The 27,219-nt window shown below is 43.2% G+C and overlaps 1 protein-coding gene across 13 annotated transcripts in view; it reads left to right on the forward strand.

Annotated features, from left to right (window-relative positions):
• The window catches only part of CADPS (calcium dependent secretion activator), a 562,280-nt gene that overhangs the window by 294,344 nt on the left and 240,717 nt on the right, over positions 1-27,219 (forward strand). For all 13 annotated transcript variants that reach the window (XM_061622068.1, XM_061622066.1, XM_061622061.1 and 10 more), the window contains exons 8-9: positions 8,000-8,139; positions 20,783-20,849. In XM_061622068.1, coding sequence (XP_061478052.1) covers positions 8,000-8,139; positions 20,783-20,849 — 207 coding nt within the window. The remainder of the gene's footprint in view (positions 1-7,999; positions 8,140-20,782; positions 20,850-27,219) is intronic.

A 27,219-nucleotide genomic window follows, 5' to 3' on the forward strand; every position in this document is an offset into this window, starting at 1 on the left:
TTCTCTATGGCTATCTGACTCCCCTCTCCAGTATCACACCTACATTACTCATCTCCACCTCCTCTGCCCTCTGCGGGAAGTGCCAGACTAACTAAGGGCCTTCCTAGCATATTAGCATAAAGAATGCAGAAAATATCCAAGCAGAGACTGTGAAAAATAACCAAGCAGAGGCTGGTACCTCTTTCCTTCAAGACAGTTCCTTCTTCATGCTAGCAGTTTTAAAATAGTAATACCTCATTGTGTAACTGTATAATCCATTAATGCAACTGCCTGCATTTTTTGGACTCAGAGAGGAGGCTGTGGATTCTCCTTGGGGGCATGGCTATTGGGGAGGTCACCTGATGAGCTCCTGAACTTCAAAATTTACCAACCAAACCCCCTCCCCCTGCCCAAATATGACGTGCGTATTATGAAACTTTACTAATAACCCTCCTCTTTCAACAAGCCTTTTAAGAAGAGATTTTATCCATGTATGCATCTGTTGGAATCTTTTTATGATGTTTTTAAAGATTTTTAAAAGTTTTCATTTTTTTTGTTTTTAAACATGTTTTTAAGATTTTTTTAAAAAAATTTTGTTTTTAAGATGTTTTATAGATGTTTTTAGTGCTTTATTGCATGTTTCCACCCTAGGCTTCTTCTGGGAGGAAGGGTGGAATATAAATTTAACAACAACATTCCCTGCTCCTCTGATCATGTCCAGAGCATCTTTCTCTCCATAATAATACAGCAATAATAATGTAGCTATAATAATATTCCCTGTTCCACCAAGCATGTCCAGAGCGTCTTCCTCTCCCCACTAGCACACCCCAGTCTCTGCCCAAACCAGTGAGGGTGTTAAGAGAACGGCGTAGGGAGCGAGGGGGAAAAGACTCGGTTCCCAGGCAAGCTTTGAGCCGGTCTCTCTGCTGCCCCAGCTGCTTGCGCGTGGGGCTCCCGCACACTCCCTCGCCTTGCCTGCCTTTCCTCACTCACCATAGCTGGGACATATCTCCACTAGACCCTTTATGGGGGTCCCCCTTACGTTCGATCCACCAAATGCCATTTCTGTCTTGTTGTGACAGAAGCAATGTGCACCTAACAACTGAAGAAGCAATCACTGAAAGAGAGGCAAAAAACTGAGTCCCTGTTTGACTGGGAGAAAAATTCCTATCTGGCCCTGTCAACCAGCAACCCTTTTAAGAAAAGCTCAGTGAAGTACTAAAACCGAGGGATGGAGGGTAGAGAAGCAAATGCACAAGGCCTTTAGAAGCCTAGGTCTGGCCCAGCCCCTTCCACAAGCTCTCACAGGATCGCCCAGGGCTACAGGGTGAGAGCTGATACATGGGCTAATCCCCCATCTGTTGCTGCATGGAGCCACACACTGCCCCACAATGGTGCTAGGATTTCCATAAGCATTACAATCACTAAAGGGCTTCGAAGAACAGAACTGTGGAAAATTATGTCACAATTGCCAGGGGATTATGCCAAACTCCTCTTGCCCCCATTTTGTGCCTTGCTCTCCCCTGAACCACTGTTTTGTTACTGATGGGCCTCAGTATTTTTCAGTCCTCTCAAGTGGACCTTGGGGGTTGAAAGTTTGAGAACCCTTGACGTAACAGATTATTATTACGTGTGGTAGTAGAATTTATAGCATACATCTGTCATCACACTTAGAGACAAAGGTTCAATGAAGTACACTTTTTTAACATTGCAAAAGGAATTTAGAACACAGCAATTGGAAATTATATAATTTCAAGCACTGTTCTCATTACTTCAGGTACACTGGTAAGATAAAGACTCTTCTGTAAAATCACTGATCATTTATTTTTTATTGGTCAAACAGATATTTTAATTCAGGCAAGTGTGAATTCAATTGCAATGAAAAGAAGAAGGTTATGATGAAAAATCAAGAGAGATCTGCCCCATGAGTCAATGCAGGCCTCTCCCAGGTGTTTCTTTTAGAGTAGAAATTACCTCATCTGCAGACTATTACAATTTACCTCAGCTTCAGGTAGCTTGTGTGATAGACAGACAGTAAAATGCAGATTGTCCTGGAGAATACTTCACCTTAACAGCCTGGGATACAAGAATCTGCTATCGTTCAGCTGGATGATAATCAGTAAATAATTCAGCATACTAAATTTGGCAACAGAGCCCCCTGCTGAATTAACTGCAGCCTGTCCCTTTCTCCCCCTAGCTGCTCAGGTTCATAATACCAATTCTTTTTGTGATTCAGCTTGTTCCCTGGTGCTATCAGCTACACACAGAGTGCTTCTGAACGTTCCTTCTCTGTTGCTTTATGACACTTCAGTTAGTCATCATTGATTTTTCTCTCTCTCTCTACAGAGTCTGCAGCTGCACAAATTTGTCTTGGTGGCAGACATAATTGCCAATGAATCCTCTGTCTGCCTCTACTGTCTCCCCACTCAACCCCCCCCTCCGCTACTCTTCACTTCTTTTAGAATTTGGATGTAAGAACCATCCATGACTTTAAATATGAGGTCCTTTTAAGGTGGAGTGACAGATGCCTTTCCTATTAAGGTGGCTACTTCCCCTCAACTATGGGTGGAGCCTCTATGTCATGCTAGACCTATGCTAGAGTGAAGGGATCTCCATTTTCTTTCCAGTGCACATGGAATAGAATCCTGTTGCATGTCTCTCTTCACAGCAACTTTGAATGATGAATTCCTCTGGAGAGACATTAGCTGTTTATTTTAACACTGTTACATCTCAAAAGTTGGATTCTCCAAGATGCATATGTGAGAGATATCTAAACCTGCAGTACTCATGTGCTGTATTGCAAAGCTTGGAAGATAACTTTTAAAAAGGAATAAATTACTGTTATATGGCCGCAAAACAAAATAAATTACCATTACAATTGTTCTGAAAGGAGTTGATTAATTTATTGTAATCACTACGATTACAGTTAAGTTACTTAAAAAAAAAAACTATAGTGCCTACAAGATGCCGGCCTTGGCTGCTGCACACCTAAGTAGCCTAAAACAACATTAAAAACAAACAGAGAGAGAGAGAGAGAGAGGTAGTAGAATAATTATTTTTATCCATAAAATAGCAGCGGTGGTCTCTCTGCTGGTAAGGGAGGGGAGAGGGAAGGAGGCAGAGGCCACCGCTCAGATTTTTGCACGTCAAACCAAGTGCAACTCCACACACACACTCAGCCAGCAAGTGTCATCTCTGTCACTCAACCACCTCCTGGACCCTGCCGTGCCACTAACTAAGGCACACCCACTCAAGCAAACATTTTCCCCTGGGGTGCAAAACAGTTAATACACTGCAAATGCAGCAAAGTAGCCAGGGAGGGCGGTGAAGGCTGCTTCGCGCGCCACGTGCAAATGTAGTATACATACACACATCATCGTCATCTCTCACCTCCACAGTTCTTTATCTGCTGCTGCCTCCTCCTCCTCCTTCATCCACATCATTACCCTCCAACTCCTGGTAGGCCACTGGAAGAACAAGATGTTGGACTAGATGGACTATTGGCCTGATCCAACGTGCTTTTCTTATGTTCTTATAGAGAAACCTGTACAATTTTATTAGAGTACTTATATTAATTGTACATTCACATAATCAGAGGCACTAAATACCCACAGGATTCTATGATATACATTTTGCCAACATGGGTAAATAAGAGTCATGGACTTTATTTGTGGCTACTTTTGCTGAATAGACAATTTCAATAAATGGTTTCATGTTTCATATTTGGAAAGGGGTTTGCACATTGTGCTAAAGGAAGAAGATAAACTAAAGCATCCTCCCCCCCCCCCAAAAAAAAATCCTGACCAAGAAACTATCTCAGTTGTGTAATTTTCATTTGTTCAGCAGGAACTGCAGAGATTTCACTGCTTGGTTTTTTAAAATCCCAGTCATGCATGCCAATACGGATGAATATACTCCAGGCACATAGTAATTTTCATTGGGGCACAGTCCCACCCACCAGGGGAGATTAAATCATGTAACAAAGTAAGTCTGCTGAAGCCAGAAGACTCAGAGGAAGCTTTCAGCAATTTTGAGTTGCATTATTTAAACAAAAAATAGGTCTATTGCTGTAATCAGTGCTTGAGATGTTTTAATCCCATTACAGAAATAAAAAGGTATAGTCTGTTGAATCAGCAGCAGAGCTAAAGATCAATTGAATATTAGGAAGATGAAGTTGCATGTCACTATTGGGCTAGTCAGAAAAAAGATAGAAATCATCAGAGTAAATGAGAGTACATGCCCTTAAAGGTTAATGCATTAGGAGGAGATTAATCTTGGTGCAGAATAAGAACCTTGATAATGAGAATTGCAAAACAGAGGAGCTATGGTTCAGATGTAAAAATGGTAAGAACATGCCTTTACTTTTCAGGACCCCAACAGTAAAACAAATATATATACAAATTATATACATAAATAAGATACAGAATAAACCCTTGGTGGAATTTAAGTTCCCTGGTATACTTTTAATTATATCAGAGCACACACATCTGAAATCATTTCCATGACCTTCCATAACTATAATATTATGATATAATTTCCTTAATATTTTTTCCTTTTCAGATATTGTAAACTCCTTCCATTAGCTTAAAGTGTAGTTTAAAGTCTAGCTGTATTTTATCCAATAAAATGAACCTCTCTCCCTACATATGAACTTAATTGGTTTTCATGTTTTTATGCTGCAGTAACCTACAGCTGCAAGTATATATTTACATACAAGTGGTCATAATATCTGTTGTTTTTTTATGCTTTTCTTGGCATATTTAATGTTTTTTTAAACATAACAATTTAACATTTATTCTTATCGCAAATTAATAGTGTTCAATCTTCTTCCTAATGACCCACTCGTATTTAACTGAAATATATTATACAGCCACAAGAGTGGCTGTATACTATAGTCAGCATGGATTTTTCACATTCCGCATTGACTAATTGAAAATACCCCCATGTCATTCTGATGCTTCCCATAAGCTCATTTCAAAACAAAATCTTACAAAACTTACAGTCCTGAACTAAGAAACGCTTGCTTATCAACCCTCTAAATTTTCATGATGATACACAAAACAGTCAAGAGAGAATCGAGAGCTCAAAGTGTAAAAACAGAAAAACCAGACCCCTTTTGGACTTTTTTCTGTCAGAGCTCTCATAATCTGTTGAAATTAATTAAAAATCAGCCATGTTCACAGAGTACCTGTAATCCTATTACTGACCTTGCCCCATACTCTGACCTTCATCTTCTGCATTTTAAAAGTTAAAAAATGCCTGCCTGATTTTTAATTAATTTAAGAAATTTAGGTTGAACTCAATCATAATGTCAGGCATGCTCAGTAAGAACCAACTATCAGTGTTCTAAATGCCAGGCTCACAGCTGCTGGGCTTGCCTAATCAGGGGGCCACACACACACCAGACCTTTATTTCACTTTAGACAGTCATGGCTTCCCCCAAAGAATCCTGGGAACTGTAATTTGTGAAGGGTGCTGAGAAGACTCCTATTCCCTTGACAGAACCCCAGTAGCCAGAGTGGTTTAACAGTCAGCCACTCTGACTGAAGCGTAGGGGAACAGGGGGTCTCCTAGCAACTCCCAGCACCCTTCACTAGCTACACTTCCCAGGATTCTTTAGGAGAAGCCATGACTATCTAAAGGAAAATAAAGGTCTGGTGTGGATGTGGCCAGGGACAGCTTTGGTTTAAATTTGGGTGGGAGGCTACATGTACCTGCTGTAGAATAAAAAGATGGGGGAAACCCTGAAAAAGAATGATACTGTTCACAATGTTTTCCTTTTGGAAAGGAAAATGGCTTCCCCTCTGCCCAGTGCCCACCCACCCAATCTCCTCCCTCCCCCTTCTTCCTGCCCTCCTCCTCACCTCCTGCACTTCCCCCAGGTCAGTTTCACCTATCCTAAGCATGATTGCACAGGAGTAAATCCCACTGAACTCAAAAATTATTCAGATGATCAAACCTGCCCTCCCCTCCTCCCTCCTGTCCCCTCCCTCTTCACCTTCCCTCCCCCTTTCTTCAACCCTCCCTTCCCCTCTCCATCCCCTCCTTCCCCCTCCTCCTCCTTCACCTCCCCTCCCCTCAGCCCTTCCCCTCTTCCTCCCCCATGGTCAGTTTTACCTATCCTAGGACTACTACCTGGGAGACCAGGGTTCAAATCCTCACACAGCCATGAAGCTCACTGGGTGACCTTGGGCCAGTCACTGCCTCTCAGCCTCAGAGGAAGGCAATGCTAAACCACCTCTGAATACCACTTACCATGAAAACCCTATTCATAGGGTCACCATAAGTCAGAATCGACTAGAAGGCAGTCCATTTCATTTTCAAGCATGATTGCACAGGAGTAAATCCCATTGGACTCAATAAGCATGCAAATGATCAAACCTGCCCTCACCTCCTCCTCCCTCCCATCACCTCCCTTTTCCCCCTTCCCTCACTTCTCCTCCCTCCCCTTCCAGTCCTCTCCTTCCACTTCCCACTCCTTCGGCTCCCCTCTCCCCCCTTCTTCCTTCCTCTACTCTCCCCTCCTCCTCTTCCCCCATGATCAGTTTTACCTATCCTAGCCATGATTGCACAGGAGTAAATCCCATTGAACTCAATAAGCATGCATATGATCAGACCTGCCTTTCCCCTCCTTCCCGTCTCTTCCCCCTTCCTCCTCCCTTCTTCCTCCCCTCTTCCTTCTTCCTCCTCCCCTGCCCGCTCCAGGTCTCCCTCCCTCCAGTTTTACCTATCCTAAGCATGATTCCACGGGAGTAAATCCCACTGAACTCAAGAAATATGCAAATGATCAAACCTGCCCTCCTCCTCCCCCTCCTGCCTGGTCCCCTCACCTCCCCATCCCCTGTGGTCAGCTTCACCTATCCTAAGCATGAGTGCAGGGGAGTAAATCCCACTGAACTCAATAAGTATGATCAGACGCACATGTTACCAAATTCTTCCAAGCTACACAGGAAGTGGATTGAACTGTGAAAGACCAACCCAAATTGTGTTTGCATTTTGACCAATTTGTAGGGCTGTACAATATCTCAGAGAGGAGTTCAGGTCTCCTGCTCCCCTGGTGCATTCGCTATAGCTGCCCAATTTCCCTGCTTTTTAAAGTTTGATAGAAATACCTGTGGGCTATACGCTTGTTCTTAAACTGCAAGGTTTTTTGCATATTAGTGACTATAAAATCATGCTTGGTATGGAGAATGTGGACAGCAAAGTTTTTCTCCCTCTCTCATAATAATAGTACCTGAATTCATGCAATGGAACTGAGTGGTGGGAGGTTCAGGGCAGATAAACAGAAAGTACTTCACACAGTGCATCGTTAAACTATGGAATCTGCAGTTGGTAAGCCTGCCCAGAGAGAACACCGTAGACTAAAGGAGCATCTGGAAGAGGACCTTCATATTAAAGAACTCTGGTGTGTACATATGGAAGGAGACAATCTTTAGATCAGGGTTAGGGAATCATTTTCAACCCGAGGGCCACATTACCTCAAGGGCAACCTTCTGGGCACTTGATAGAGGCATGACATGGGTGGTGCCAAACACAAAACTGCATGAGCAATGATATGGTTCTCATAGTTGTGCAATAGGCTACATTTACAGCCGCACAACGGCCAGAGTTTCACACATCGCCCCTCCCATACACATGCATCTCTCCTCCATCCAGGCAAGCAAGAGGCATTATCACAGCTCAAGGACACAGTCCACCCAGGCAAAAGTGTTTGAGGAGAAGCTGCCCTGGGAAGAACAGGTGTGGCATGGCCTAGGCATAGGGAAAGTGTCTTGGGAACAGGGGATATACCCTGGAGAGAGGCCCAAGAGCCAGACAGAGAGACCTGGATGGCTCTGTTCCACAGCCGTGCTTTAGATACTGAGGTACAATGCCGCTTAATGCTTCATAGGCTGAAACCACACTTGGAACTGAGCCCAGAAGCCTTACAAAAGCAAACATCAAATTACTTTATATCACTGCACTCTCATCCTTTCTAAACCTCACCATACCCAAAATTTATTGTCTTTATCTCCTTAAGGTTGTTCTTCATCCTACACCGAATAGCCCAAAGCAATCAGAGTGGCACAAAATGGTTGTCTCCAAAAACTGCCCTGATCAGGATCTGAAAATTAAACTTGCTGTCCGAATGGATAAACCTCAAAACATGAAGCATTCTGGGTAAGTAGTCTAGCATATATCACTTTTTCTCCTGGTATTACACTTGCAAAGCAAGTGTGGCTTTGCCTTCTCCTCCCTGGGTATTTACATAAGGTTAAAAGATGAATCAGTGGCTCTCGACTTTTTGTGTTAAAGATAATTGCCATGTTTAATCATCATCATCATCATCTTTTTAATAGTTTAAAATAAATGACCCATGTAAACCACTATAATATTCTAGTTCGAATACTAAACCTATGCAGAATTTATCAGAATATTTTTCTATGTCAGAAAGGAACAGAGAAATTGCACTATTTGTTTTCTACAGATTATTGTGATATCTCCTTCCTGTGCAATGAGAAAATTCATATATATCAATTATCATTACTTACATAGAGATGTAAATCTATGTTTTGCAAATGTACCATTTTATAGAAATTCTCTGGATGTCTGTAAGAGGAGGGTACAAATAGGATTAAAATGAGTTAATTCAGTAGCAAGTAATTACTTTTTATAGTGCTATATGGATGTAAGGTATTCCACAATCCTCGTTCACTAGGAAGTATTTCATCTTTGTATGTCATTTTTCTTCATTGCAAACTTGTGAAGTAGGACCAGTAGAAAGTGACTTGTTGAAATCTACTAGGCAAAGTAGAAATTTGAACTTCTTTCTAGTTACAACATCCTCTGGATTAAATTATCTCCTATAGGAAGATCTTCTACTTAATATCTATGCAAACCAGCCCAAATTGCACATAACTTCCAGAGCCTATTCTATAGCAAAAACAATTAACACAGGCCAACATTGTGACATGTATGACATTTGGTTCTTATCCAAAGTCTAGTGACCAACCCTGTTAGACTAAGCATGCCGTTTATTTTTTCTTCCTCCAGTGTCTTGTTTAGAAATATTTCTGGGCATACCTGGAATATGTAGCTAACCAATCTGAGATTTAAATCATTGCCTGTAGATAGTCATTCAGCAGTGATATTTCATTTCTCTAGAAGCTTAAGAGTGTAACTCTGCTGATTAGCTTTGGCTTTTTGTCACATTTCTTTTTGACTCACAATTGATTCTGAAGTCTTCAGTACATTTAAATGATTAAACCATCTGCCCTGTTCTTGCAAACTGGATGCTCCAGACCTCTATGAAAGCAATTACAATTTCCTCCTAAATTCATAGAACTTTTGATCAATCCATAAATAATGTATCCTAGAAAGTGTCTGCTAAATTATGCATAATTGTACAGCATGTAGGCTAAATGCCTGTCAGTTTTATCTGTATAGATTTGGGCTTGACTGAAATGTGATGCCAGGTGGTCAAGAAGAATTTCCCTGGGCTGCATGGGCTCAGCATCTCATTTAAACCAAGTCCTCAGCTGATATTTGTAAAATGTTGGTACTTCAGGTTCCACCAAAACTAACAAATGCACAGAGAAGCACAGGGACCTGGTTTGAGCAAGATGCACAGGTGAGTCCTTCCTGCATCACATTGAAATCAGGCTTTAGGATCAAAATTAAAAGCTTGGTGCTGTGAGGGCTGCTTCACACTTTCCCATTTTCCCTAAGAGAATTAATGCTAGGGAAAGGGAAATGTGCCTTTAAAGCAATATGTGAAGTTCAGCACAAAAAAAATCATACTGCAAGAATCACACACAAAAAAGAAGCAGAACCTGAGATGTAACCCCCAAAATCACCAATGCATGAAAAAGGTTGTATCTACACTGAATAACAGGATTAACAATCAATTAACAAAATGTCACTTGCAAAATGGTTTCAGTTGACTCAATTTATCAAATAACAAACAATATTTATATATAAATATTATAACAAATATTTGTTCTCTCCATTTTGTTCATCCAGAGACAGATACCAATGCTACAGAACTTTTATTTATTTTTTAAAAATATTTATTTAAATATTTTAAACCCATACTGTTACACCAGAATTAAGGTTCGTTCCCGCTGGTTGAGGTCCAATATCAAACAACGGAGACTCAGAATTGCCAACCAAGGCCTTTTATTAACTATACGTTTGCAAAGCGGAGAGCTCACAGTAGACTTGTGTCATTCTGTGAGGTCTAAAGCATTCATGGTTTTTACAGGCAGTTATACACTCTGAGTTTCAAGCAGTTGGCAATACATGGACATTCCAAAGGTGGGAGTTAGTCATGCTCTGTGCTTTTACACTGTGCACAAGGCTACAAGATAAGCAAACTGTATCCTCTGAATCATTCATTGTATTATCCTCAGTTTTGCTGACTTCTAGCAAATGGTCAATGACCTAATGTTGCCAACTTACCAAAGGTCATTGTCATCCTTCTACATATATTGTCAGCATTTCTATAGGTACAGGAAACTTTTAATTCAAACTTCAATGTAACAATACTTCCATGGAAAAATAACAAGGCAGTGTACAACATGAAAATGCAATACTAAAATAATGACATCAATTAAACTTTAATAGCATATCAATAAAACTGGCTGGTGAAAACAAAAACCTTCAAGTTCCAAAGAAGCAGTACAGTTTTCAAAAGACACCAAAAAGAAAGCAGGGAGAAGTCCTGCCAGACTTCTATTGGCAAGGAGTTCCACAGGACAGGGCCTGACACACTAAAGTCTCGGTCCCTGGTGAAGAATGACAGAGGCTCAGGTGCAAGAGGGACTACCAAATGTGCCTTATCAGAAAATCTCAGTAACTGAGTGGAGCATAAGGAATCATACAGTCCTTAAAGTACTTTGGATCCAAGTTGTTTAGGGCTTTGTGGATTAACACAAGAACTTTGAACCTGACCTGGTAGCAAAACTTTAGGCACCAGCTGAAAACTCCTTTCTCTTTCTGTGGGCATATGGATGCATTGACATGCTGGCCTGATTAATATTTTGCAATTTATTTATTTATTTATTTATTAAACTTATTATTCGCTTTTCTTCACAAAAATGAACCCAAAGCGATGTATGTATGTACTGCCTTCAAGTCGATTCCGACATATGGCGACCCTATGAATAGGGTTTTCATGAGGCTGAGAGGCAGTGACTGGCCCAAGGTCACCCAGTGAGCTTCATGGCTATGTGGGGATTCGAACCCTGTTCTCCCAGGTTGTAGTCCAACACCTTAACTACTACGCCACACTGGCTCTCGAACCCAAAGCAACATACAATAAAAAAAGATTAAAACCGATATAAAACTAACACAACCAAAAAATTCAAAAACACAATACATGGATAAGAGGGTGGAACAACCCACCACCTAAAATGTCACTGGCTACAATGTCTGAAACCTTCCAAAAATTAAGAACTGAATGCCTGGGAGAAGAGGAAACTTTTGCTTGATGCCTAAGGATAGATAATGATGGCGCCAAGCATGCCTCCCTGGGGCAAGCATTCCATATGTGGGGGGCCACCACTGAGAAGGCCCTTTCTCTGCACCTTCCTTGGAGGGGGCACACAAAGAAGGCCCTCAGATACTGAATGCAGGGTCCAGATTAGTTCAGATTTTTAGTGTTTTATTCAATTGCATTGTATAATGAATTTTTATTTATTGTCTTATCTGTTTTGATATTGTAAACTGCCCTGGGGTTGTGTGGCAAAGGGCGGGATATATGTTTTTTGAAATATATATATATTTAATACAGCGTTAGAATTGTATTATGAAATATATGTTTTTTAATATGTATACATTCAGTCAGTTTTAAGCATTGGTTTTTATGCCATGAGTACACATCAAATAATACAATCTGTGACTGCCTGTTCTTTCTACTCATAGCATGACAAGCAGTTGCACCCCACCAATTAGTGCTCACATTGCCAGGGGATGGGTAAAGGAGAATGTTTAGAAGACTATGCGGAGCATGATTTAGCTAAAAATGGGGCAGTTACAGAGTAGATTTTATTAAGGGCCTACCTATATTTTCCCTGTAATGTGGAATTTTACAGTAAATTTTCCATAGGAGGTGGGCCATCACTACGGGTAATAGTTCCACCTATCGTGCGAAGGCAAGAATATTTTTGAAGTCAAGACTAGGGGCGTCAGGCCCCTCCCACTCTCCAGTTCATTCTTGCCTTCGTACGAACAAGTTCTCAGATAGCGTAGCTTAGCTAAGTTTCTTGTGTCTACTAGTGTGTCTGTCTGACAGTGTGTGGAGGTTGTTATCTGTAATTCCACTTCTCCCTCCCCTCTGTCTTGTCTTTAATTCGTTGTGTCTCCTGGAGAATTGTTGGGGGGGATCTTCCCTTACCCGGTCCGTTTTCCCCAGTTTTTTGAGCTTTTCAGCTCAGCAGAGACCGCGGCTGCGGTTCTCTAGCCTTTCAGGCGGGAGCTTGCAGCTGCAGCTCCCGATTTGGCCCGCTGTTTCCCTCGCTTAGGAGCCGGCTCTCGCGGCCTCCTTTTTTCCCCCTCCAGGAGCTTGTGGCTGCGGCGGCTTCATCGCTCGGTGCCGTTTTTTGCCTCCGTCTCCCGACCCTTCAATTTTCCCAGTTTTTTGAGCCTTTCAGCTCAGCAGAGACCGCGGCTGCGGTTCTCTACGCTTGTCTCTCCCGTAGCGTTTTTTCCTGTCTCAAGCCGCGCTCTGTGGAGTTCTTGGAGAGACCGCGGCTGCGGTTCTCTCCCAGGCGGGAGCTTGAGGCTGCGGCTCCCTGCCTCTTTTCCAGCCTCCTAATTTCAGCCTGCCAGGGTCCTACCTCTCCGGAGCCTGTTGATTCGGCTCTCTCAGGCTTCTCTCGGCAGTCTCTTCCTTGGGGTTATTTAGAGCCGTGAGTGCGGCTATCGGCCCCACGGCTCCTCCTGTGAGACTGTGCTGGGCAGCCCTTCCCCCAGTTCATTTCCAGACGGCCGCCATTGCTTCTTCTCCCTCCGCCATTTTTGGATCATTTTTTCCCGCTCTTTTTTCCGGGCGCCATTTTTGTTTGGATTCAAATTTCCTGCCTTTTTTGTTACCACTTATTTACCAATGGATACCTTCCCTGCAAGCTATCTGTATGTGTGTTGTATGTGGGCTGTAGACAGACTTACAAAGGGCTTACTTACACACAAATTTACTGTGATTGTACCTCAAGTCTGGAGCTTTAATTCAGTGGCTGACTCACACAAATCTAATGCGACTGTATCAGCAAGGCTGGAGCTTTAATTTCTGTGGCTGACTCACACAACTTTACTGTGACTGTATTATCAGGGCTGGAGCTTTAATTTCAGTGGCTGCCTTATATTAAATCCAAATTATATTCTGTACATCCTGCCCCCTCTGTGGCCGTGTACCACGCCTAAATCCAGCCTACAGCACTAATCTGAACTATATTTTGTACATCCTGCCCCCTCTGTGGCCGTGTACCAAGCCTAAAATACGGCCTATATTATACAGCCTATATTATTCTAACGCTGATACCACAGTGCATCCTGCCCCCTCTGTGGCCGTGCACTTAGCCATCTGCCAGTGTATCCTACCCCCTCTGTGGTCGTACACTGTGCCAGTTCGGGTCTTTACATCCTGCCCCCTCTGTGGCCGTGTACTGTACCCAAGTTAATATAAGATGGCAGAACAGCCAGGCATGTCGCAATCAGCCAATATGATGCCAGATCAGCCAGGCATGTCACAAACAGCCCAGCCGCAACACTCTAAGGTGACTAAGCCTAAGCATGTTAAAGCAATGGCTAAGACAAAACATCTTTCAAGCCATAGCAAACCAAAGTGGCCACGCTATGCCTCTGTGCCAACCCCCACCACTACCACAGCAACTCAGGCACACATAAGCAATATACTTCATTCCCCTGCTGCTTCCTCTGACGAGGAAGATTTTGCTGGCTTCCCCACTCAGCCTTTGCCTAACCAGCCTCCCTCCGTTTTACCGTCCCAAACATCTGCTCCAATAGCCACTCAGGCACAAACATCTGCCACAACTGGGCTGCTGCCGTCCCCTGATTTCCTCTCCCAACTTCAAGCCATGCTGGCTTTTTTCACCCAAATGCAGTCACCACCACAAGTTCCTGCCATACCCCAACTCAACATGGACCAACGTGCGTGTCATGAAGCTCATCCTTCCTGTTCACCTAACCCCTTTGATGTAGCCAGAGGCAGTTGTATTGACGAAGCCTCGTATGTGGAAGAGTCAACCTTCACTGACCACGTTGAAGGAGATGACTGGAGCAACTATTCAGATCATGAGGAGGATACATCGTATCGCTTGTTTAATGCTTCAGACTATCAGCCGCTGGCACGCAGGGTAGTTAATACCCTTGGTCTCCAGACTGCACCTTCAACTTCCTCCACCCCAGCTATCAAAGGGGCCAAGGTTCTCAAATCCCCTGCACCTACTGAACATTACATCCCGGTGCCGGACCCGATTGCCAAATTGGCCTCTGAAGAATGGGCTCACCCATTCCATTCTCACCGCTTCAAGAACCTGGCTGACAGGTTTTACGCCCTAGCTCCGGACTTTGCCACCAAGTTAGACGTCCCTGGCGTAGATGAACCAATCGCTCGCCTCGTTTCACGTTCTCTCTTGCCCAGGGAAGGGGAATCCCAACTAAAGGACACTACTGAGCGACGAATAGACTTTGCCCTCCGCAAAAATCATGAGGCCACTGCCCTCTCCATGCGTGCCTCCGCTTCAGCCTCCATTTTCTCCAGAGCAGCTATGATGTGGCTGGATGATCTGCTAGAGGATACTAACCCTGATCCTGTCGCCCTCAGAAGGTCACTGATAAAGTTGCATAAGACAGCAGCTTTTGTGGCCGATGCCACCTTGGATGCCACTCAATTGGGGGCACGAGCCATGACGGCTCAGATAGTCGCGCGACGGACCCTTTGGCTTCGCCACTGGCAGGCTGATTCAGCAGCCAGAATGAATCTGTCCAGGGCTCCTTACTCCGGATCTTTACTTTTCGGCGAGGAAGCTCTAAAGGCAGTGCTGGTTGATCCCAAAGACGCCCACAAACCGGTTCTGGCCACTGTCAAGAACACCGACCACAGGCCTTTCAGGCAATTTCCTTCCTTCCGTACTAACCAGCCCTTTCGAGGAACGCGGCCAGGTGGACGAGGCTGCGACTTCAGATCCTATGACCCCACTTCATTCAGGGGCTCCTGGAACCGACGCTTCCAGGGCAGAGGTCAGTACCAAGGGCGCAGGGGCAACTCATCGTCCTCATATAGGGGAGGTCCTCACCAACGCAAGCAGTATTAACACACTTCCCATAGGTGGCAGATTACTTCATTTTGGAGACCGTTGGCTGCGCCTCACTACGGTCTCCTGGATCAGGGAGCTTTTCAGTTATGGCTATGCCATAGAGTTTTGGGCAACCCCATCAGACAGATTCCATCCGTTCCCCTGCCCAAGGGCACCAGCCAGGCACAAAATCATGCAGACAGCTATACACCACCTCTTGGACATAGCGGCAATAGAACCAGTCCCCACAACTGAGAGGTCGGAAGGGGTGTACTCCCTCCTATTTGCTGTGCCAAAACGAGATCTATCATGGAGGGTGGTATTGGACCTCAAGTTTGTCAACCGTTTTGTAACATATCGCAGGTTCAAAATGGAATCACTCCACTCCATTACGGAGAGTCTGCATGAAGGAGACTTCCTGGCTTCTATCGACCTTAAGGAAGCGTATCTCCATGTGCCCATTTGCATAGCCCACAGAAAGTTTCTTCGGTTTGCTTTTGGCCACCAGCACTTTCAATATAGAGCGATGCCATTCGGCCTCTCCTCTGCTCCAAGAGTGTTTACCAAAGTGCTACTCATCCTAGTGGCTTATCTCCGGACCCAAGGGGTTCATCTCTACCCATACCTGGATGATCTGCTAATACGGGCCAAGTCTGAGGAGCTGGCTCATCATCATTTAACGATCACCCTCAATGTTTTGCAGGCCTACGGCTGGCTTGTCAACTTCGACAAAAGCCATCTCCAACCAACCCAACGCCTACTACATCTAGGGGCAATGTTGGACACCCTGCAGGCAATGGTATTCTTGGCTCCAGATCGCATCACTGCCATCACAAGCATCGCAAGGTCCCTGATGCAACAAACATCCGCAGACGTCATGCTTCTCGCCAGAGCACTCGGAATGTTCATCTCTACAATCCACATTGTGCCATGGGCTCGAGCTCACACTCGGCACCTTCAATGGACTCTGTTGCCCTTTCAAAAGGACATTGCCAGCTCCAACCATCACAAAGTTCATTTGAGCCCCGCACTGCGTCTCTCCTTCCGCTGGTGGACCAAGGTTCAACACCTCTCCAAGGGCACGTCGTTCAGGGAACCCCGCACAACCGTGGTAACCACAGATGCCAGCCTCATCAGTTGGGGAGCCCACTGCAACTCCCAGTACGTTCAGGGGGTTTGGTCCACCACAGAGCAAACTCAAAGCATCAACTGGCTGGAGCTAAAGGCTGCCCACTTAGCTCTATGTCATTTTCAGTCTCTGTTCCCTTTGGACCATGTGCTCATTCGAACAGACAACACGTGTGTCAAATCACATTTGAACAGACAGGGGGGCACCAGGTCTCATCCTCTGCAGGACTTAGCATCCCTCATCTTTGTCTGGGCAGAACAACATCTACAATCCCTGAAAGCAGAACATCTCAGAGGGATTTGGAATGTGACAGCAGACTGGCTCAGCAGACAACAGGTCTTTCCGGGAGAATGGAAACTTCATCCAGTCATTTTCCATCGTCTCCAGTGTCGGTTCGGCGCCCTCTCAGTCGACCTGTTTGCTTCCAGTCGCAATTGCCAGCTTCCCAGGTACTTTGCCCGATACCTGGACTCAACAGCGGAAGCAGTGGATGCTCTGACAACACCGTGGCCAGACGGTGTCTTGTACGCCTTTCCCCCCATACCATTGTTAGCCAAAACCTTGAGGAAGGCGCAAACCGAGAGGGCACAGCTGGTTCTGATAGCACCATTTTGGCCACGCCGACCGTGGTTCTCAGATCTTCTGGCAATGTCAATGATGGATCCTTGGACACTTCCAGTCAGGCCAGACCTTCTATCCCAGGGTCCAGTATGGCACCAGGACCCTACTTGGCTCAATCTAACAGCGTGGCGTTTGAACGGGGACATTTGAGGTCAGCTGGACTGTCTAACGCTGTGATTGATATTATTTTGGCCTCGAGAAGACCATCTACCACTCGTATTTATCAACATACCTGGGTGGCTTTCTCCAAGTGGTGCCAGTCCCACCACTATGATCCATCCCAGGCCACTGTGCATCAGGTGCTGCAATATCTCCATAGCGGCTTTATGATGGGACTTCGACCCAACACTCTATGTCGACATGCGTCCACTCTGTCGTCCATTCTCTCAGTGTCCTCTCCTGGAGCTCATATTTCCTCACATCCGTTCATCAAACGTTTTTTGAAGGGAGTCGCCCTACGCTCTCCGGCTGTTGTCCATCGGTTCCCCTCATGGAGTTTGCCGAAAGTTCTGCAGGCTTTGCAACACCCTCCGTTTGAACCCATCAGGACTGTGCCCCTACGTATGCTGTCCTTCAAGGTCTTGTTCCTGATCGCAGTCACATCTGCCAGACGCGTTTCGGAGTTGGGCGCATTGTCTTCTGCTCAACACCTCTGCGTCTTCCATAAGGACTCTGTTGTGGTGAAGACTGATCCTTCCTTCCGTCCCAAGGTTGATTCAGTTTTTCATTGCAACCAGGACATTGTTTTGCCTTCCTTTTGCCCGAATCCTACCCATCCTCTCGAGAAGGCTTGGCATTCGTTAGATGTCCGGAGGGCTCTCAAGACCTACCTGTCTAGGACCCAAGAGATTCGACGAACGGAGTCTCTGTTTGTATCCTTTCATCCAAGATCTATGGGGCATAAAGTATCCAATCCTACTTTATCCCGTTGGTTAAGGGCATGTATTACTTTAGCATATGAGTCTTTGAAGCTGTCAGTTCCAGCTAGTATAACGGCTCATTCTACCAGGTCAGCTGCCACTTCGGCTGCTTTTGCCACTAATGCTCCTGTTGCCGATATTTGTAGGGCTGCAGTCTGGTCTACCCCACACTCATTTATAAGGCATTATAAAATCGATCGTTATGCCTCTGCTGACGCATCTTTTGGCAGACGAGTGTTGCAACAGGTTCTTAATGAGGATTAACATGTGGGTGGTCCCTCCCTGTATGGGCTGCTTTGGTACATCCCGTAGTGATGGCCCACCTCCTGTGGAAAATGTACCATTGGTCTCACCTGAAAGGTGATTTTCATAGGAGTGGGCCATCACGACCCTCCCAGTTGGAGGATGACTAGATATTTCTAATGGGTTACATATTATTGTTACGCTATTATATTTAAATGTAAGAGTGAAGTCAAGATTTTTAGTTCTGTTATATTGTTATGTTAGAGTCATGTTATTATGCATGCGACTATTGTGTTATTTTGCTGGCGGGTCTGTTGGCCTTGTTCTTGTATTTTTAGATCTCTTTTTAGACTCGCTACGAATGAACTGGAGAGTGGGAGGGGCCTGACGCCCCTAGTCTTGACTTCAAAAACATTCTTGCCTTCGCACGATAGGTGGAACTATTACCCGTAGTGATGGCCCACTCCTATGAAAATCACCTTTCAGGTGAGACCAATGGTACATTTACTGTAATATGCAAACCACTGCTGTACTTTGCACATAATTTCCTGCATAGGACTAATCTCTGAGTAGGAAAATAACAATGTGCAAAGTGCCCCTCAATGGCTAATGAAAAGAATTTTTTTCAGTCTTCATGGCTTCTTATCTGTACTCTTTGAATCTTGTTCTATAGCCCAGGCCCTCTATGATTCTCAATTATTCCTCGGCCAAATCAGATGACATCTTTACCCATATTCCACCCCTACAAATGGAGGAAAATAAGAATGTGCCTTCTTTCCCTGCTTACCCAGCACACCTGTTCCACCTCCAATGCTTCTGGATTTAATGTTTGTAAGGGCCTGGTCCTACATACATTGGATTGTTACACATGTAATTCCTATTCAACCATTACCGCCACACATGGACATAAGTGGTATTGGAGGCAAGACATCAGTGCTGGGTGAACAGAAAGGAAAGGGGCACTGGCATTTCTCATTACGTATAAGGATTAGTTCGGGGTAAATGCCTGTGTTCCAGCCCCACTGCTGTTTTGCTGTTATCCAGATTTGCAATGAGACTGTAAGCATTGCTTTGCTGGACCATCATTCCAGCATTCTTTTCCCCAATAGTTAACCAGGTGAAGCTCACTGGCAAGATATGATATAATAGTCATGTCCTGTAATCTGAGGTACGTCACCTCTAATCATGGAGGTTCCCCAGGGCTTCCAGGGCCTAATAACTTTTCACAGTTCTACCTCACATGTTAATTTTTTTAAAATGTTGTGATAATACATTCCATAACTTAATTAGTCACATTCTCTAAGTTTACACAGGTGATGCTGTCACACCTGATGCTGAACAAAGTTATGACCACAGTCTAATCTATCAAAAAAGGTCAAATAGACCTGAACTAAAAGGGAGTGTTTTTCACAAATATTTTTACCTCCCATACAGAACTCAGGTTCCTTTCAGTTGTTTTTCAGAAGTGCTATGAATGGGGGCAAATGTATTAAAAACATAGCTCTTTCCCCAACACTTACTCAGATTGAGGGCAATGGTTCCTGCTTTCATTCTGAATTGGCTTTATGAGACACATAGCCAGTCCTGATTGGCTACATGATGTTATGATGTGTTATTCCACTAGGTATATGATCTATAGTTGACAGGGGTGTGTGGGTGTGGGTGTGTGTGTGTGGGTGTGTGTGGGTGTGTAAAACATCAACAACAATAAACATTTACAGCAAATATAAACAAAGTAACTTCTTTTTACATCCTATCACAGATGATGATTATATATTTATGAAGCATCATAGGCACACCCTTTAACACACTCTGATAGTTGATTTGCAATAAAATTCGTATCACTTGATACAATGATATAAATGACCATGGACTGAGATAGCAAAACACTGCAATGACAACACAAAAATATTGTTTTTCTGTTTTGCCAGTATCTATATATGGATGTGAAAGTTGGACAGTGAAAAAAGTGGATAAAAGAAAAATCAACTCATTTGAAATGTAGTGCTGGAGGAACATTTTGCAGATACCAAGGACCACGAAAAAGACAAATAATTGGGTGTTAGAACAAATTAAACCAGAACTATCACTAGAAGCTAAAATGATGAAACTGAGGTTATCATACTTTGGAGACATCATGAGAAGATATGATTCACTAGAGAAGACAATAATGCTGGGAAAACCAGAAGGGAGTAGAAAAAGCGGAAGGCCAAACAAGAGATGGATTGATTCCATAAAGGAAACCACAGACCTGAACTTACAAGATCTGAACAGGGTGGTTTACAACAGATGCTATTGGAGGTCGCTGATTCATAGGGTTACCATAAGTCGTAATCGACTTGAAGGCAGATAATACACACACATATTCTCCACACTTATAGCATGTATATAAATTGATGTATTAATTGAACTGTGACACTCAGTGTCTGAGGTTAGAGATAATGGTGGAACGTAGCAGAAATTAAGCCCTGCTCTTATCTCTGACTTCAGTCATACTCTGTTTATCAACAGCAGAAATAATTATTATCTTAAGCTGTTATCCATAGAATTCCATAGAAATTTGCCTACTGAAATTGTCCCTGCTTTTTTTGTAGATATTTGTGGGCCATTGGCAAAAATGTCTGGAAGAGATGGAAGAAAAGGTTCTTTGTGCTGGTCCAGGTAATATTTCAACTAGAACAGGCTGGATTTGTTGTTTGCCAGCTCTGCTTTTTAAAAAATATATATTTTAAATATACAGTATATATTTCAAATTATGTCTGAAAACAAACTTCAGAGAAGTTGCATACGGTGGTGCAGGCTTTCCCAACCTGGTGCCAGATGTTTCAGACCAAAGCCCAAGCCAACATGGTCAGTATTCAGGGACTATGGGAATTGTAGCCCAAACCATCTTGAGAGCACAGTGTTGAGGAAGGCTGGTGTAGTGGCCAAGACCATGAGCTGTAAGCAGAAAGTCTACAGGTCAAATTTCACTGCATCCATGAGCTCACTAGGTAGCCTTACAAGTTACTGTTCTGCAAACTTCACCCCAGCCCCCAGGTCCAATCAGAAATTTAGTGATAATGAGCAATGGTTCATGAGATTATTTGCTGGAGATGTGACAAAATGAACTATGTGTCATACTTTGATATATTATTGTTTGATTGTACCAGATTGACAGAAGGGGTAACCCTGCACTCAGCAAGGGAAACCTCACATCTTCTTAGGGAAAGCAGTTGTTAGCTGTTAGGAGAATCAGTGGGAAGTGACAGTTGACAGTTTAGAAGAGTTAACTGAAATTAAGCCCTGTTCAGCTGTTTCCCCCTCACATGATTATGTTATGGAAATATGTATGTTTGCAGTGTGATTCAGCGGTCTGAGCTGTGTGTGTGCCAGTGTGTGTATTTACCTAAGTAGCATGCTTTTACCCTGCATTTTGATCACTTAAAGTCTCAGACTTAGTAAAATAAGAAAAGCTACTTTATTTATAGAAATACATAGTAGATAGGAAAGGCATACCTAGTTCTAACTAACTAACTAAGTCGGAGGTGCAATGCCCAGGTTTGGGAGTTGCCCTTATGACTCAGGAGAGAGAACACAGACAGAGATGTCTCCTCTCTCCTTGGATAGTTGAAGAAAAAGACAAAGGAAGGAGTGGCAGGTCAGTTTCCCTGAGCATATCAGTTTACAACAGAAGGAGGTTAGGTAGAGAAGAGCACAGGTAAAGGTAGGCAAGCCTAGCCCGCTGGAGGACCCTAACTCTATCTTCCTTGTGGAATACACACCAAAAAAAACCAAACAGGAGTTGCTCTTGCCCCACTTCCAACAGATTAATGATCAAGTGAGGGGGAGGTAGGCTGTGCTGCCTGGGTTCACCTCTCCCATAACACCCTATTTGCATTTAGTAGACTTCCCCTCTGCAGACTTTATTTATTTGTTTGTTTGTTTGTTTGTTTAATTTAATTTGTATCCCACCCTTCCTCCCAGTAAGAGCCCAGGGCGGCAAACAAAAGCACTTATCCATGGATAGTGGAAGGGGCAAGCCAGCAAAGGACATGCAGGCTGGACCAGCAGATGCAGCCCTCCTCCACTCCTCACACAAATATTCATTGCATGAAGGAAAACGTCCTCTTAGGAAGAAGAAATATTCATTTGTTTCTTTGTTTATAACCCAAAATCTATCCAAAAATTTCAGGGCAGGGTACAACAATCACTGAAACTACAAATCAGGAATGAATAAAACAATATCACAGTAAATAATCTTAAATCACAAGCAACAGTCAACATTAAGCTGTGAGATCAAGTTACTAAAAGCTTGAATAAATAGCCAGGTTTTAACCTGATGTCAAAAAGAACACAAAATTGGCATCAGAGAAAATGATATTTCACAAGCAGGGCAGCCCCATGGAGTAACTAAGGACTTGTCTTAGACCTTATTCTTAACCTGGGGTGCATGCCCCCTGGGGGTGTGAGACACTTTTTCTAGGGGTACAAGGCGTTCAAGAGATTTTAAAAATTCATTTAAATAGAAGCAGAAAATTAACTATACAACCAAAGATTTTGGAAAACTATCATTTATTTTAGCTAAGTTAGGCTAAAACACACATTAAAATAAAATAAAATAAAAATAAAAATAAAAAATGAACAGTATTTTTTCAAGGGATGCGAGAGCATATTTCGGAAATCCAAGGGGAGCTGGCAGTGGAAAAGGTTAAGAACCACTAACTTACCTTAAAGAGAGTGAAAGTAGCAGTAACTCAAATGGTAACAAATGGTTAAGATCATAGAAATAGTTAAGATGACAGAAATAGTATACAACACATGCAACAGTCAAGACAGTTGAATAGTTTAGGACAGAAGTATTTTAACTGTCAGGATGTACCTATCATGTAGCTGAAACTCACTGGGTGGCCTTGGGCCAATTAGTGTCTCTCAGCCTAACCTCACAGGGTTGTTGTGAAAGTAAAATGCAGAGAGGGAGAACGCCACCTTGAGCTCCTTGGAGGAAAGGTGGAATATAAATGTAATAATGTTTAAATAAATTATGCATCCCTCCAGTTTGATAAACCAAACCTGGGAATACTGTGCCATGCCATGCCATGTTCACTTGTAATAACATTAATTTCCTCCCACATCTTGGAAACCTCAAGCTTCTCAACAAGAAAGTCAATAAGCTTATCCATTCGCTGTAATACCTTAGTCATCTTTTTTTTATCTTTTGGCCCATACTTGCACCTGACTCTTCCCCATAAAGAGTTGCAAAGGTGGATGGTAGGTTAGAATAATTCAGCCATGCAGTGATTTAATCCCAAAGTTCATGTTGCTATGATACAGTAGGGCCCCGCTTTACAGCGCTTCGCTTTACAGCATTCCGCTAATACAGCAGTTGTGAATTGTAGAAAGGCCCCGCTTTACAGCGCTTGTTCCACTTTTACGGTGTTTTTATGCCACTGGGTGCCATTTTGGTCAATGTACGTCAATGGGATCTGCTTTACAGCGGTTTTCGCTTTACAGCGGGGGTCCGGAACTTAACCCGCTTTATGAGCGGGGCCCTACTGTAGTCTTTAGTAACGTTTTATATTAAGATGTTTTGATTCCCCCGCCCAAAGAATAAATTCTTTATTTTTAAAGAAACCTAGTTAGACTACCTTGTTAACTAAGGAGGTGACAAGTGAGGAATTCTTCAGCATAGGGATTTACTTGAAAACCTGGTGTATTTGATATAAGGTGAATTTGAGACTACATATTCAGAGGTGCAGTTAAAAGAAGACATTGAGCGGTGGCATCAAAACATATGATGTTGTTTATTGGGTGGAGATCTATGAGTCCCTATCTGGATCTACTATCTGGGCAATGTAGGGAGTGGCTGAGTGAACTGTCAGTTTCGGCACAAAAAGCTATCAGCATCTGCACAATGGCTGTGTGAAGGAGGGGTCCCTTCACACTTACCAAACGAACCTGAATATACTGAGAGAGCTTCCTGCAATCAGGAAATCTGATTAGGCAGCGTTCTTGAACATGGGGAGTTTTTAAAGGATGCTCAGTCAAATGAACATAGAAGCCTCCTTCAGACCATCACGCTCAACATAAAAAGGTCTGAGAAGAGCCTGTACCCACAAAGACATTGGGAGTGTGGATAGCGTGCATCCCCCTCCCCTCTACAAACTTTTAATTCTTGTGTATCCAATTGTGCAGAGATGGGTTCTTTGTTGGTTTTAGTAATGCCATTATTTGGGAGGCCTTTAGTCACAGATAAATTTCAACAAATGCATGCACATATATAGTCTGGGAATACGTCCAGAAGAGAGAATGTTCTCTTGCAATTTTGCTATGTGCCTTTCTGTACATCACCTACCACTCTGGTAGCAAATTTACCCTTTGCAATGAACAGAATGCTAATTGCATGCAAATTTTATGGCACAGACTCGTTACTCACCTCATTGTAGATTCTAAGATATGCAGTGTGAAAGTGATGGCAGAATATGACCCCAAGGTTAGGAATGAAAATGTGTCTGCAGCATCATAAATCAGGGGAAATGCATGACAAAGTCAATCTGATGCTCATCATAACTGGGTGGAAAATGCCAGGAAAGCTTTTAAAGTGACCAGTTTTACTGTAGAAAGGGGAAAATACAACTTTTGACCATCCATCACCACAAGCCAATCACTTATTACCTTATAAGTATCTCCTCATTTTCTCCTTCAGATAAATGTGCTGAGAATGTATATGTCAGACACCTCTTCCTGAACTGTTTGAGATGGATGTAACCCGCAAACATGGGGTTTATTGTTGTTTTGGCATATGGGAGCCCATAGGTTATTACTACCTGGCCTTTTTATTAAATAGAAATTTTTGCTCTTATAACAAAAGCTAATGTTGTATCCATTATTTTTAAAGACTACAAAAGTAGCCTTTATGCTCCTACAGAATTTACTTTCCTGAGATTTATCATTAAGTATGCCAAGTAGAATCATGTCATTTGGTGAAAATGTGAGCAGTGGTGACCAGTGAGACAGTTTGCCGGTGGGGATTACTGGCTACCTCTGCAGGGCAGTTAGGGAAGGAGGTGAATGCAGGTCTTTACTAATATCTGTTGTGAAATGACAGTGAGGCAGAGCACAGTTCCTACCCAAATGGGCATAGCCCATTTTACTTCACTAAGCCACTCCCTGCTTTCCCTTGCTGCTGGTAAACTGCTGAATTCCCTCCCCACAATGAATCATTCCACACACCACCCAGCCATTGATTCTTGCCAGTGAATTTGCCATAATGGGTGCTGCTATATATGAGGATCACAAGAACACGAGAAGATCTATCCCTGCTGGACCAGGCCAGTGACTTATCTAGTCCAGCACTCTGTTCTCACAGTGGCCAACCAGATGCCTATGGGAAGCCCACAAGCAGAACCTGAGTGCAACAGATATTCTAAGCACTGGGCTCCTCAACGGCCATCCCTTGACTTTAGATGCCATAATGACATTACAGAAATCTTTGGTGTATCTACAGTTAGAATACTTCATACAATTCTGTTAGTCTCATCTCACACATATAGGCTCTTTAAGATCTGGCACCAAGAGTCTTTTGACAGTCCCATCAACTATTCAGCTGGTGGTCACTTCCAGATAAGATGTTTTGGTGGTGGCCCCTAAGTTCTAGAAGCAGCTCCCTGGTGCTGTGCAATAGAAAGAGTTTGCCCCTTTCAAGCAAGCAGTTAAGACTGTTCCATGCACTGAGCAAGGGGCTGAACTCAATAGCTCTTCCAGCTCTACTATTCTGTGATTCTACTGTGGGTGTTTGTTTCTTAAATAATGCCAGCTCACATGGTTTTAATCTGCCCCGTGTCTGTTGTGATTTATTGTTGCTATATGGTTTTATGCATTTTTATTTATTTTTCCCCTACTTTGAGAACGCTGATTGAAATGCAGGTTACCAATTGTGCAGATAAATGCATATGCACACAAAAGTATTTAATACATTGGGAAAAGATTCAGAAAAAGGAAAGATGTCCAATGATGCAGTTAAAATATATTTGCTATGAGGAAAGGTTAAAGCATTGAAAGCAGAGGTGGGGAACCTTTTTCAGCTGAAGGGGCACATTCCCTTATGGGCAACCTTATGGGAGCCATATGCCAGTAGTGGGCTGGGCCAGAGGCAAAAGTTGGTGGAGCAATGAATGTACATTTTACTTTTATTCAGTAAATCAGTTTTTACACACTGTATCCTCCATCTGTCTGATCAAGCAAGAGGCATTATTAGAGTTCAAGGGCACATTGCAGCCAAGCGGAAGCACTCATGGAGGATGAAACTGGGCCACTAGTGAGTATGACTGGGTAGGAGACGTGGCCTCAGGAAAGTCCCGGAAAAGAGGCTGGGAGGGGCAGCCCTGAGGTTCCCCACACCTGGTTTATGACTTTTGGTTCCAGAAAAATGGAGAATGGACCATGGAGAAAGAATTATAAACAAACTGAAGAGAAGTACGTTTTTCCTCTCTCCCCCTTTCATACTATTAGAATTTGTTCTCATGCTGCTAGAACTAGTGGCAGTTTCAGAAAGACAGGCCAAAAATAAAAAAGGTAACTTTCAGACCTTGCATCGACATGATTCTTTAAAGAATCAGGTCAGAGAGTCAAAAATTATTTATATTATTATTATTTATTTATGACATTTCCATGCTGCCTCATAACATAAAGTGTAAAGTTCTCTGAAAATAAGTATGGAAACAATTTAAATACAAAAGACATAAAACTATAAAATCAACAGTAGCATAAATATAAAAAGGTCTTCACCTGGCACTTAAAAGGCCTCAAAGATAATGTCAGGTGAACCTCTCTGGGATTGCTGGTATGCCACTACTGGAAAGGTTCCCTCCTTGGGAGGCACTTGAAGCATTGTCTTCAAAGAAGATCTAAAGGTTTAGGTAAGTACATATGGGGAGAGGCGATCTTTTAGGTAACCAGGATGCAAGCTGTTCGAGGCTCTGCAGGTTAAAACCAACACTTTAAGTTGGGCATGGAAAAAGCTGACGAATATTGTGTATTCATCATTGCCACC

The sequence above is a fragment of the Rhineura floridana genome, chromosome 3 (genome assembly GCF_030035675.1).
Source record: "Rhineura floridana isolate rRhiFlo1 chromosome 3, rRhiFlo1.hap2, whole genome shotgun sequence".
NCBI classification, from domain to species: Eukaryota; Metazoa; Chordata; class Lepidosauria; order Squamata; family Rhineuridae; genus Rhineura; species Rhineura floridana.